General features: G+C 39.9%; 1 protein-coding gene across 1 annotated transcript in view; it reads left to right on the forward strand.

Annotated features, from left to right (window-relative positions):
• Positions 1-14,108, forward strand: part of LOC105487964 (PDS5 cohesin associated factor A) — a 170,830-nt gene that overhangs the window by 88,511 nt on the left and 68,211 nt on the right. The window contains exon 17 of the mRNA XM_071093702.1: positions 6,751-6,866. Within this exon, the coding sequence (XP_070949803.1) occupies positions 6,751-6,866 (116 nt within the window). The remainder of the gene's footprint in view (positions 1-6,750; positions 6,867-14,108) is intronic.

Raw genomic sequence — 14,108 nt, forward strand, 5'->3', positions numbered from 1 at the left:
GAGAAATCTAATTTCAATTACATAGGTCTAACTTTGTTCTAGAAAGGATTAGAGTTGATAGTTTTAAAATAACTTATAAAGGATACAGACTATATTAGATGTATATGCAAAGAGGTCTAGCTGCCTAGAACATGTATCTTTTGTTCAGCATAGAGATCTGAATACCATTACAAATACCAATAATTAGGAGGACATGGGGAGGAAAACCAATTTAGGGAAGAGAAAAGAGTGCGCTTGTCTCTCAGGGCTAGGAATGTGGTTGTGCCAAATTCCCAGACTGCCTCAACCTTTGCATTTGCACTTCTTTTTAAAATTCTATTTACTTTTTTATTTTTTTGAGATAGGGTCTTGCTCTGTCACCCAGGCTGGAGTGCAATGACACAATCTCAGCTCACTGTAACCTCTGCATCTAGGGCTCAAATGATCTTCCTGCCTCAGCCTCCCAAGTAGCTGGCACTACAGGCATGCACCATCATGCCTGACTAATTTTTGTATTTTTAGTAGAGACGAGATTTCACCATGTTGCCCAGGCTGGTCTTGAACTCCTGGACTCAAGTGATCCTACCCACCTTGGCCTCCCAACATATTGGGATTATAGGCATGATCCACCATGCCCAACAAGTTTTGTACTTCTGAGCTGAGTAACTTGCTGAAAACGCTTAAACGTTTCATTGACTTCTTTGGCATTTAGAAGTCTAGTTTCAGAGTACTATCTGTTATAATTAGATCAGACAATGAAATAACTTGAAAAGGCTGGGTGCGGTGGCTCCCTCTTGTAATCCCAACACTGTGAATGCAACAGCCACACAGCATAGCCAATCAGTGCTCTTGACATTAGGAGCCAGTGAGGTAGAAATGAATACTGCACTTGCAGTGGTAAGAGCATGGGTTCATGATACCTTCTTTTCTAGCTCATATATTAGCATTGTGTGACTTGAGTATGTTATTTATATGCTCTCATATGTAAAGTGGGACTTAGAATACCCCTTAGACACATATGAAAACAACCTCTGTTAGAGTACCTCCATGAGTTTTTCCTTTCCTCCATGGGCTACTGAATATTATTTACATATTTCCTCTATTATCCGCATTCCTCTTCTGATGTAGAAGAATAAAGAAAAATATGCAAATACAAAATTTAGTTTCTCTCATTCTGTGTAGCTTGCATTCCATCCTTGAGAGTTCCTTCTCTGTACCCTAATGTATATTTATCACTACCTCCTTATTTTCATAAATTACAATCATATCTCACTTCTCAAGAGGTAGATATTACGTGGTAAGAGAGTTAGTAGGCATAGACATCTAATATTTTCTTCCCTCTTTGTCCAAGTTCCATTTCTGAAAAATCTTAGCAAAAATACTTTGAGCAAAGATTATCAACAGACATGTGTATTTGTGTGTGGGGTGGGGGATATAATGAATGAGAATGAGAGGTGGAATTGAAATGTGATGTATAGATTTACTTTCCCTTTAGAATTCAGGTTTTAAGTTTCTACACCTTGACCCTAGAGAAGGACCGCATATTTGCCATAGCTTCAGTGGTGCATCCTAGTTTATGCTCCATTGCCCCCTCTATGAGAATGGTCCCCAAATTTTAATATTTTCCAGAAAGCTTGTTTATTCAGCATTTAATGAAACAGTCCTCAGTTTGAATATCAGCTATACAGTTTACTACCAATATGACCTTTGGTAAGTTACTCAGTATTTTCAAGCCTCCTTATTCATTTTTTTCACCTATAAATATAATGTAAAATTAAATTTTATATGTGGCCTAATGCAGGGCCCCCTTGCACTGCCTGCAGGGTTTCAATAAATGGTCATTCTTATAAGTCTTACCCTTACAAAGAGTAGGGAACTTTAAAATAGGTATAATGTAGGATCATGAATCTCTCCATCTTTTAACCAAGTCTCAACATGAGTGTTTTATGGACTACAGTTTTAAAAACTCTCCTCTACCTAATAACCTGCATATGCATTGTATCTTCAGAAGTCCAGATATCTTCTTCCTTGGTCAAGCACACACTGTTATAATTCACTGCATGATTTAATACATTTCATAATTCATGGTTTCTCATGGAGCTTGCAGAATAAGTGACAGAGACTGACAAATATTTCCATTGAATTGTGTGCTTTGGTAAAATAAAGGAGCATTACTCCTTCCAGGCAGGGGTGGAAATAGGTCCAGGAATGGCTTCTTCCAGAATAAGTGACTCTTAAGTTGAGTCTTAAAGGATGAGTAGGAAGTAGACCATTGTGTGAAGAATGACTGCTATATTTCTAGTTTGACTGACTGGATATCAGAGGAGATGCATTAGGGAGGAAGATAGCGTCTTAGCAGTTGTGTTCAGAAGTGTTGAGATTCAAGCCTGGTTCTATATATTAGCACAGTTACATCACTTGGAGGAAGTAGAGAAGAAATGAAAGAGGAGACAAATCTGAGAATGCCCGCTCTCTCTCTATCTCTCTCTCGCATTGTGTGTGTGTGTTCTGTGTGTGTTTAGACAGCATCTCACTGTGTTGCCCAGTCTGTGGAGTGCAGTGTTGTGATCATAGCTCATTACAGCCTTGACCTCCTGCGCTCAAGTGATCCTCCTACCTCAGCCTCCAAAGTAGTTGGGACTACAGATGTGTGCCACCATGCCCAACTAATGTTTTGATTTTTTTTTTTTTTTTTTAAGAGAAGAGATCTCACTATGTTGCCCAGGTTGGTCTCATGCTGCTGAGCTCAGGTGATCCTCCTGCCTCAGCCCTGTTTCTGTTTAGTTATATCTTTTTTTTTTTTTTTTTTTTTTTTTTTTGAGATGGAGTCTCGCTCTGTCGCCCAGGCTGGAGTGCAGTGGCCCGATCTCGGCTCACTGCAAGCTCCGCCTCCCAGGTTCACGCCATTCTCCTGCCTCAGCCTCCCGAGTAGCTGGGACTACAGGCGCCTGCCACCTATCTTTTTATAATTCAATGAGTATAATGCACATCTCACTGTAATATGAAAGTTAAAACTTTGGAAGTTGCCTTTTTTTTTTTTTTTTTTTTTTGGGGGGACAGTCTCACTCATGTTGCCCAGGCTGGAGTGCAGTGGTGTGATATCAGCTCACTGCAACCTCTGCCTCCCAGGTTCAAGCAATTTTCCTGCCTCAGCCTCTTGAGTAGCTGGGATTATAGGCACCCGCCACCACGCCCGGCTAATTTTTTTGTATTTTTAGTAGAGATGGGGCTTCACCATGTTGGCCAGGCTGTCTCGAACTCCTGACCTCAGGCCATCTGCCTGTTTTGGCCTCCCAAAGTGCTGGGATTACAGGCATGAACCACGTGACCAACCTAAAACAATTTTTTTTCTAATTGTCAAAAGGAAAAGATGTACAAAGAGGAAAGGGGTAATATATGGACACAGTGTTTTTTAAGCTCTCTCAATATTTTATTTTAAAACTTGGATTGATAAATTATAAGCATGTTGAAAATGGAGCTTAATCTTTTTGATATTTCTTAAGAGTACTTAAACAATGTATGCAATTAATAAATATATACTAGTAGGAGTAATATACATTGCTACTGTAGATTTTATCAGATATTTCCAAAACATTGTCATGCATACGGACAACTATTTGGTTTTGTTTTGAAACTTTCTGCCAACTGTCCTTTCCTAAAAGATATTGTTATGAGTGATTACCTCAGTGTAAGATTGTTATGTGAGAATACAAAAATGTTACTTTAAATGCTGTTTATCTAGTATTAGTGTTTATATATGTAGGTGTATTTCTGTTACTGTATTTAAATGATTGTGCATTCTTCTTTTTCCCTCAGCACTTTAAAAATTCTATGTTTACATATCATAATTGTCTTTTCTAATGCCTACTTTTTTCACTTATTAGTGACCTTTTCTAAGGCACTGGTAATACAGTTGGCCTAGCAGTTTTCCAGTAGTCATATTGTTAGATAATCTGTAACATATTTTTCTTAGGTTAAAGCAACTTAACTTTGTACTAGAGGGGAAAATAATCCCCTTTTAGGAATATTTTCTCCCGTAAGATTTCTAAAGACAGTATAGTATTTAAATTCAGATGTAAAATGTGAACCTGTAGTTTAAAGGAAAGTATGTAAGGGATTAAGCACTGAATATTTTTCTTTTCTCTAATGCTGAAATATTGCTCAGCTAATTACAGCTTGTTACAATGAGTTAGACATCTGCTAATGACTAAGAAATTTCCTTCAGAATCTCAGTCCTTTGGACTTAGACTATTAACAAATATCTATGATATCGAATTTAATGTAACCTTTGTAATTCATATCAAGGTATAACTGAGTTTAATAGAAATCTTTTCTCCCTTTGTTCTGAACATTTCACTAAAATATATTTTTATGAGAAAATCTTATAAATAGAATGATATAATTTGTTATTGCTTTGTAGTTTAGAATGCATATTTAATGTTCATTATCTCCTCAGCTAAGATACCTATTTGTGCATTTTTATGATTAAAAGCCTTGTTCTTAAATATCTTTCCCAAGGGTCCAGCACATTATAAATTTAACTCTGTCTTTGGAGGAGTCAGTCTCTATAATTACTAAGTCCTCATCTTCAGAAACTTCCAGCAAGAATGTCTTTCTTGGTAGGAACTTTTGATCTAATACCATAATCTTTGCTTTTTTTTTTTTTTTTTTTTTTTGACACAGAGTCTCACTCTGTTGCTCGGGCTGGAGTGCAGTGGCGTGATCTTGGCTCACTGCAGCCTCCACCTCCTGAGTTCAAGCAATTGTGCTGCCTCAGTCTCCTGAGTAGCTGGGGCTACAGGCATGTATCACCACGCCTGACTGATTTTTTAATATTTTTAGTAGAGATGGGGTTTCACCATCTTGGTCAGGCTGGTCTCAACTCCTGACCTCAAATGAGGTCCACCTCGGCCTCCCAAAGTGTTGGGATTACAGGCATGAGCCACTGCGCCTGGCCTAATACCATAATCTTTGAGCTTAAATGGATAGTTACTTTTTTGTTTGTTTTCTTTTTTTGAGAGAGGATCTGTTCAGCTGTGCAATCTCAGGTGGTCACTGCAACTTCCGCCTACCAGGTTCGAGTGATTCCGCCCTCCACCTCAGCCTCCTGAGTAGCTGGGACCACAGGCATGCACCATCACGCCTGGCTAATTTTTTGTACTTTTTGGTAGAAACAGGATTTTGCCGTGTTTCCCAGACTGGTCTCAAACTCTTGAGCTCAGGCAATCCACCTGCCTTGGCCTCCCAAAGTGTTTTGATTACATACGTGAGCCAGTGCGCCTGGCTGAGAGTTACTTCTATTATTGGGGTCATCTATTAGCCTTCCATAATTATATGTCTAACTTATAAAAAAAATTGTAGGGGTGTGCAGGGTTCTCATTTATCCTCCATCTAGGTTCTTCCAGAACTGAAAAATTTTGCAAGTATTTATATATGTATGAATATGTTTTTGTTTTTGTTTCTTTTGAGACGGAGTTTTGCTCGTTGCCCAGGCCGTAGTGCAATGGCACGATCTTGGCTCACCGCAGCCTCTGCCTCCCAGTTTCAAGCAATTCTCCTGCCTCAGCCTCCCAGGTAGCTAGGATTACAGGCATGCGCCACCAAGCCCGGCTAATTTTGTATTTTTAATAGAGACGGGGTTTCTCCATGTTGGTCAGGGTGATCTCAAACTCCCGACCTCAGGTTGATCCACCCACCTCGGCCTCCCCAAGTGCTGGGATTGCCGGCATGAGCCACCCGCGCCTGGCCAGTTAATTTGTTTTTTAAAAAATACATATTCAGGCCAGGCGCGAGTGGCTCACACCTGTAATCCCAGCACTTGGGGAGGCCGAGGTGGGTGGATCACCTGAGGCTGGGAGTTCGAGACCAGCCTGGCCAACATGACAAACCCACGTGTCTACTAAAAATACAAAATTAGCCGGGTATAGTGGCGCATACCTTTAATCCCAACTACTATGGAGGCTGAGGCAGGAGAGTTGTTTCAATCTGGGAGGCAGAGGTTGCAGTGAGCCAAGATTGCGCCATTGCATTCCAGCCTGAGTGACTGACAGAGCAAGACTCTGGCTCCAAAAAGGAAAAAAAAAAAAAATTAACTGAAACAAAACACAGTATTCTGTCAAATTATGAAATAATTAAAACCAATAAAGCATACCCATAAAAGTACAAATTATTTTTATTCTAAATTAGAGTATTAAAATGGTTGCAATAGGCCAGGCGTGGTGGCTCACACCTGTATTCCCAGCACTTTGGGAGGCCGAGGCAGGTGGATCATTTGAGGTCAGGAGTTCGAGACCAGCCTGGCCAACATGGTGAAACCCCATCTCTACAAAAATACAAAAATTAGCTGGGCATGGTGGCCTGTGCCTGTAGTCCCAGCTACTCTGGAGCCTGGGGCAGGAGAATCGTTTGAACCCAGAAGGTGGAGGTTGCAGTGAGCCGAGATCGTGCCACTGCACTGTAGCCTGGTGACAGAGTTAGACTCTGTCTCAAAAAAAAGGTTCCTATATTAGCCAATAATTTTCATCAAAGAATTGTGAGGCAAGACTGTGTTCACTCAGAAACCACATCATACACTTCTTTTCTCTGCTGTCCAGATTTTGCAGTCATTGCTTGGTGAGTGTAAAATTTTTAGTCAGGGTCTAGAGCAGACAATTCTTAACCACTTATGCTGGTTTTGAATATTTCAGTTCCTTCTTTTGGCCTACAGTCATTTTTCTTTTCAAAAATATGAAAGCAAATCACATTTTTGGTAAAACTCTTTTTCTTCTATAGAGAGAAATAGCCCGGAAACTTGCAAATCCTAAGCAACCAACAAATCCTTTTCTAGAGATGGTCAAATTTCTGTTGGAAAGAATCGCACCTGTGCACATTGATTCAGAAGCCATAAGGTAAGCCAAGAAGTATATTCACTCAAAAACAGATAATAATCTGAAACTACAATTGTTGTTAATTTAAATTCTGGGCTCCTAAAGATACCTAAAAACCTCCGTATGTCTCTTTTTAATCACAGGGGTGTACATCATTCCAGTTGAAGGGAAAGCCTTCTCATTTTATGATCTTTGACTTTATTTAATGCTTTCTGTTTTTAAAGAGTTCTTGTGTTTATTTTTAGCTTACGCGTTCTCATTAAAGAAAACTTAGAACAAAGAGTAAGATAGAAAAAGGAATATTTTAGATCTGTGTGGCTGTTGACCAACCTCTCAGTTTGCTTAAGCATTTTAATGGCCCTACAATATTCTGTAGTACATACTATACCACTGTTCATTTAATGTGTGAGAACAGAATGATACATTGGAAAGAGGACAGGATTATCTTTAGACAAATTTGGTTTCAAAACATAAGTCTACTTTGTGGCTTTGGATAAAGTCTTTGAATTTCATTTATTTTCAACTTTAATGTGGGCATAAAATCGTGGTGGATGATTATGTTAATTTGAGATTGTATATAAAGGTAAGCAGCCTGGCATCATAGACGTTAGTTAAGAGCTATTGATTTTTTATTACATATTCTCATGATTTCAGACTTTTCAAACTTCTGGTAATGCTTTTCTCTTGCACCAATCATTTTTCCAGTAGATAAGCTATATATCTTTCCATATTGAGTTACTGTGCAGCACTTGTTGGTTCTTTTTCCAAACAACTTAGAATTCAGAGATTAGTTCCAGTGCCCAAGCTTCACTGTTTGTTTCACCTTAGGTGAATCACTGATGTGGCTGTATTGAAATGCTGATTGTCATTTGCTAGGGCTTTCATAACAAAATACCCCAAAGTGCCTAGCCTGAACAAAAGGAATTTATTTTCTCACAGTTCTGGAGGTGTAAGGCTGAGATCCAAGGTATCAGCAATTTTTAATTTTTTTCCTGAAGCCTCTCACCTTCATTTGCAGATGGCTTCCTTTGCACTGTGTTCTCTCCTGGTCTTTTCTCTGTGCACCCAGCATGTCTATGTCCTAATCTTTTATAAGAACAATAGTCCTATTGGATTAGGCCCCACCCATTCAGTTTTATTTTACCTTGATTATCTTTTCAAAGGCCCTGTCTCTAAATACAGTCACATTCTGAGATACCAGGGATTAGAATTAATATTAATTTGGGAGAAACACATGTCAGCCCATAACATAATAAATGTACATGTATTTCAGCTATGTCTGATAATTTAATACATTTATACAGTTTGTGAAGATCAAATGAGTGTATTGGTGATATACATCACCGTAAATATTCATCTTTATGCTAGAAACATTCAAATTATCTTCTAGCTATTAAACTACAGTCACTCTCCCAATCTCTAAAACACTAGTTGTTCTATATTAATTAACCTCTCTTCATTCCCCCTTTCTCACCCTTCCCAGCTTCTTTTAACTACCAGTCTAGTGTGTCATCATGAGATTCACATTTTTAGCTCCCACATATGACTGAGAATATGCAATATTTGTTTTTTTGTTCTTGGCTTGTTTTATTTAACGTAATGAGCTCCATTTCCATACGCATTGCTACAAATGGCAGGATTTCGTTCTTTTTTTATGGCTGAATATTTTTTCATTGTACATATATACCACATTTTCTTTCTTCATTCGTTGATGTGCACTTAGGTTGATTCCATATTGGCTATTGTGAATAGTGACACAATAAACATAGGAGTGCAGATATCTCTTCAATATGTTAATTTCCTTTTTAAAAAATATATACCTGGTAGTGGAATTGCTAGATCATATGGTAGATCTAGTTTTAGTTTTTTGAGGAACCTCCATACAGTTTTCCTTAGTGGCTATGCTAATTTACATTTCCAACAACAGTGTACAAGGGTTCACTTTTCTCCACATCCTTGCCGGCATCTGTTATTCCCTGTCTTGTTGATAAAAAGCCTTTTTTTTTTTTTTTTTTTTTTTTTCTTTTTTGCTGGAGTCTTGCTTTGTCGCCAGCTGGAGTGCAGTGGCGCCATCTCAGCTCACTGCAATCTTCGCCTCCCAGGATCAAGCAGTTCTCCTGCCTCAGGCTCCCAAGTAGCTAGGACTACAGGCGCACGCCACCATGCCCAGCTGATTTTTGTTTTTTTTTAGTAGAGACTGGGTTTCACCATGTTGGCCAGGATAGTCTCAATCTCTTGACCTCATGATCTGCCTGCCTCAGCCTCCCTAAGTGCTGGGATTACAGGCGTGAGCCACCGCACCTGGCCTCTTTTCCCACTTTTAAATTGGAATTTTTGTGTGTGGTTTTGATTTTTTTGTCTGTCTTGTGTTTTTTTGTTTTGTTTTGTTATTTTGCAGTTGAGTTGTTTGAACTCCTTCTATGTTCTGGTTATTAATCTGTTGACAGATGGATAATTTGCAAATATTTTCTAATTCTGTGGGTTGTCTCTTCGCTTTTTTTATTGCTCCCTTAGCTGTGCAGAACCATTTTAGCTTAATGTAATCGTATTTTTCTATTTTTGCTTTGGTTGCCTGTACTTTTGGGATGTTAACACAAACAAACTTGGCTCAGATCAACGTCTTTAAGCATTATCCTAGCATTTTCTGCTAGTAGTTTCATCCACTAGGTCTTAATCCATTTTGATTTATTTTTTTAGAGGGTGAGGGATAGGGGCATATCACTGATGAACGTAAATGCAAAAATCCTCAAAAATACTAGCAACCTGATTTCAATAACACATTAAAAATATCATTCATCATGATAAAATGGAATTCATCCCAGGGATGCAGGGATGGTTCATAAATCATATATCAATAAACATGATTCATATGAATAGAACCAAGAATAAAAACCGTATAGTCATTTTAATAGGTACTTAAAAAACATTCAATAAAATTCAACATTACTTTATGATAAATACCCTCAACAAAATAGGTATAGAGGGAACATACCTCAAAATAATAAAGGCCATATGTGACACACCCACACTGAACATTGTGCTGAATGGGGTAAATTGAAAGGCTTTCATCTGATATCTGGAATAAGATATGGAAGCCACTTCTGCCACCTTTGTTCAACGAATTACTGGAAGTCCTGGCCAGAGCAATTAGTCAAGAGAAAAAAAGGCCATCCAAATTTAGCAAGAAAGAAGTCAAATTAGCCTTGTTCGCAGATGACATTATCACAGAAGAAGCTAAAGACTCCACCGAAAAACTGTTAGAACAGATAAATGAATTCAGTATACAAAATCAACATACACAACTCAGTAGCATTTACATATGCCAACAGCAAACAATCTGAAAAATCAAGAAAGCAATCTTATTTACAATAGCTACAAAGAATATTAAATACCTAATAATCAACTTAACCAAATAAGTGAAAGATCTATTACAAGGAATACTTTAAAACGCTGATGGAAGAAATTAAAGACAACACACAAAAAATGGAAAGATATTCCATGCTCATGAAATGGAAGATTTTTTTTTTAATTTTTCTTTTTTTTTTTCTTTTTTGAGACGGCATTTGGCTCTTGTTGCCCAGACTAGAGTGCAATGGCGTGATCTCGGCTCACTGCAGCCTCCACCTCCCATGCTCAAGCAATTCTCCTGCATCAGCCTTCCGAGTAGCCGGTATTAACAGGCATGCGCCACCACACCTGCCTAATTTTGTATTTTTAGTAGAGACACGGTTTCTCCATGTTGGTCGGGCTGGTCTCAAACTCCTGACCTCAGGTGATCTGCCCGCCTTGGCTTCCCAAAGTGCTGGGATTACAGGCATGAGCCACCATGCCTGGCCAAAATTAATCTTGTTTAAAATGACAGTACTACTCAAAGTAATTTACAGACTAAATGCAATTTCTATCAAAATACAAATGACATTCTTCACGGAAATAGAAAAAACAATCCTAACTTTTACATGGAACCACAAAAGACTCAAATAGCCAAGCAATATGAGGAAAAAGAACAAAAGCTGGAGCGATCACACTACCTGACTTTAAAATATGCTACAAAACTACAGTAACCAAATCAACATGATACTGGCATAAAAACTAGACACATCTAAAAGAACAGAATTGAGAACCCAGATACATGTTCGTGCTTTTTTGGCCAGCTCATTTCCAACAGAATTGTCAAGAATATACAAGGGGGGAAGGGATAGTCTCTACAATATTGTGCTTGGAAAACTGACTAGCAGAAGAATGGAACTAGACCCCTATCTCTCATCTCTCAACATATAAAAAAATCAAAATTGACTTCTTTTTCTTTCTTTGTTTTTGAGACAAGGTCTTGCTGTGTCACCCAGGCTGGGGTAGAGTGGCATGATCATAGTTCACTGCAGCCTTGACCTCCTGGGCTCAGGTGATGCTCCTCCCTCAGCCTCCAGAGTAGATGGGACCATAACCCATGCCACCACAACTGGCTAATTTTGTGAACGTGCTTTTTTTGTTTTTGTTTGTTTTGGTTTGGTTTTGGTAGAGACGGGGTTTTGCCATGCCATCCAGGCTGGTCTCAAATTCCTGGACCCAAACGATCCACCCACCTTGCCTCCAAGAGTACTGGGATTATAGGCATGAGCCACCAAACCCAGCCCTTTTTTGTTAAGATTTTTTTTTCTCTTTCCTTTTTTGGATATGGGGTCTCACTCTGTCGCCCCGACTGAAGTGCAGTGGCACGATCCTGGCTCACTGTTGTGTAGGCTCAAGCAATCTCAGACCTCAGCTTCCTGAGTAGATGGAACTATAGATGTGCATCACCATGCTCAGCTAATTTTTTAAAAGTTCTTTTGTAGAGAAGCAGTTTTGCCATGTTGCCCAGGCTGGTCTCGAGCTCCTGGGCACAAGCGATCTGCCCACCTTGGCCTCCTAAAGTGCTGGTATTTCAGGCATGAGCCACCATACCTAAGTCTCGTCTCGTCTCTTCTCCTTTTTCTTTCTTTTTCTTTCTCTTTCTCTTTTTTTTTTTTTTTTTTTTTTTTGAGAAGGAATCTTGCTCTGTCACCTGAGCTGGAGTGTGCAGTGGCGTAATCTTGGCTCACCGTCACCTCTGCCTCCTGGGTTCAAGCAATTTTCCTGCCTCAGCCTCCCGAGTAGCTGGGTCTACAGGTGTGCGCCACCATGCTAGGCTACTTTTTTGTATTTTTAGTAGAGATGGGGTTTCACCATGTTGGCCAGGCGGGTCTCGAGCTCCTGTGCTCAAGCAATCTGCCCACCTCGGCCTCCCAAATTGCTGGAATTTCAGGCATGAATCACCGTGCCTGGCCTAGAATTTTGAAAGAAAGGATTGGGGTTAATATAAAATCATTCTAAATATAATCCATTTCCCCCCCATACATATGTCCATATACCTTGACATATGTGTGCTACAGTTAGTTAATGGTTTATAGGTAGTAGATGAAAATGAAGTAGTCATTGTAATGATGGCTGGAACCCAGGTAAAAGTAAAATTTTAAAAAAGAAAGGGTTGAGGACTGAATCCTGAGGGAAATTAGCAATTAAGCGGCTGGCAGAAGATAATGGACTTAAATTTTTTTTTAAGTTTTAAGCAGACATAGTCAAAAGCAGAAAATTGGGAAAGAGTTTTATCACAGAAACCAAAGTGGGGCTAAGGAGGAGTCAGATGGTATCCAGAAGTTGATTAAATACTAAGAATCATCGACTGGATTAGGAAATGGGAAAAATTCACAATGACCAGAACAGTTTCTGTGGAGTAGCAAGGACAAAGCCAGATTGCCATGGATTCAGAAGGCATAGGACAGTCTTTCCAACATCTGCATCATGGTACACAGAGGTGATCAGTGTTACTTAGGCAGAGAAGACTGCTGAGTCTGTTTTTTACTGACCCAGCTCGACAGAAAGCCACTAGGTACCACTTGGCTACACTGAGGCTTGAGCATATTAAAGGGATACATAGCCTTGTCACCCTTCTAAACCCTGCTTAGGAGATAAATTGACAGCACCAGTGGGGACAATCAGTGCAGACAGCACCAACCTTACATAAAAAGCAAAGGAGGGCCAGGCATGGTGGCTCATGCCTATAATCCCAGCACTTTGGGAGGCCGAGGCAGGCAGATCACAAGGTCAGGACTTTGAGACCAGCCTGACCAACATGGTGAAAACCCCGTCTCTACTAAAAATACAAAAATTAGCCTGATGTGGTGGCATGCAACTGTAATCCCAGCTACTCAGGAGGCTGAGGCTGGAGAATCACTTGAACCTAGGAGGTGGAGGTTGCAGTGACCCGAGATCACGTTATTGCACTCCAGCCTGGGTGACAGAGCGAGACTCCGTCTTAATAAAAATAAAGGAGAAGACTGGGTGTGGTAATCCCAGCACTTTGGGAGGCAGAGGTGGGTGGATCACTTGAGTCCAGGAGTTCAAAACGAGCCTAGGCAATATTGGCAAAACCCCATCTCTACAAAAATACAGAAGTTAGCAGGACACCAGGGCATGTGCCTGGGGTCCCAGCTATGTGGGAGGCTGAAGTGGAAGAATGAGCCCAGGAAGCAGAGGTTACAGTGCGCTGAGATCACGGCACTTCACTCTGTCCTGGGCAACAGAATGAGACTGTGTCTCAAAATAAGACAAAAACAAAAAAACTGAGCTAAAATCAGAGTTTGAGCCTCAAAAGAAAAGTAACAGAGAAAAATAAGATGATGGAAAGGGAGGGAGTAAGCTTGAAGAAGAATCTTCTGCTGCTGTTTTTGGCTAAATAATTTTGAATGTTTAAATACCTTGAAAAGGTGCTAGCTGAGGTCGGGTGCAGTGGCTCACACCTGTAATCCCAACACTTTGGGAGGCTGAAGTGGGCGGATCACCTGCGGTCAGGAGTTCAAGACCAGCCTGGCCAACATAGTGAAACCCCATCTCTACTAAAGATACAAAAATTAGCCAGGTGTGGTGGTGCGTGCCTGTAATCCCAGCTACTCAGGAGGCTGAGGCATGAGAATCACTTGAACCTGGGAGGCGGAAGTTGCAGTGAGCCGAGATCGCGCCATTGCACTCCAACCTGGGCAAAAAGAGCGAAACTCCATCTTTTTTTTTTTTTTTTTTTTTTTAAGGTGCTATTTGAAGACAGATTTCAGATAAGGGAAAGGGAATATAGGTATGAGGGAGCAGCATTCCTAAGGAAGCAGAGTGGAAAGAACGACATCTTAGCCTATGACAGGACAAAATAATACACACAAGTTAGAGGAGGTTAGAAAATTAGGTATGGAAAATTAGAAG

The sequence above is a fragment of the Macaca nemestrina genome, chromosome 3, assembly GCF_043159975.1.
Source record: "Macaca nemestrina isolate mMacNem1 chromosome 3, mMacNem.hap1, whole genome shotgun sequence".
Taxonomy (NCBI): domain Eukaryota; kingdom Metazoa; phylum Chordata; class Mammalia; order Primates; family Cercopithecidae; genus Macaca; species Macaca nemestrina.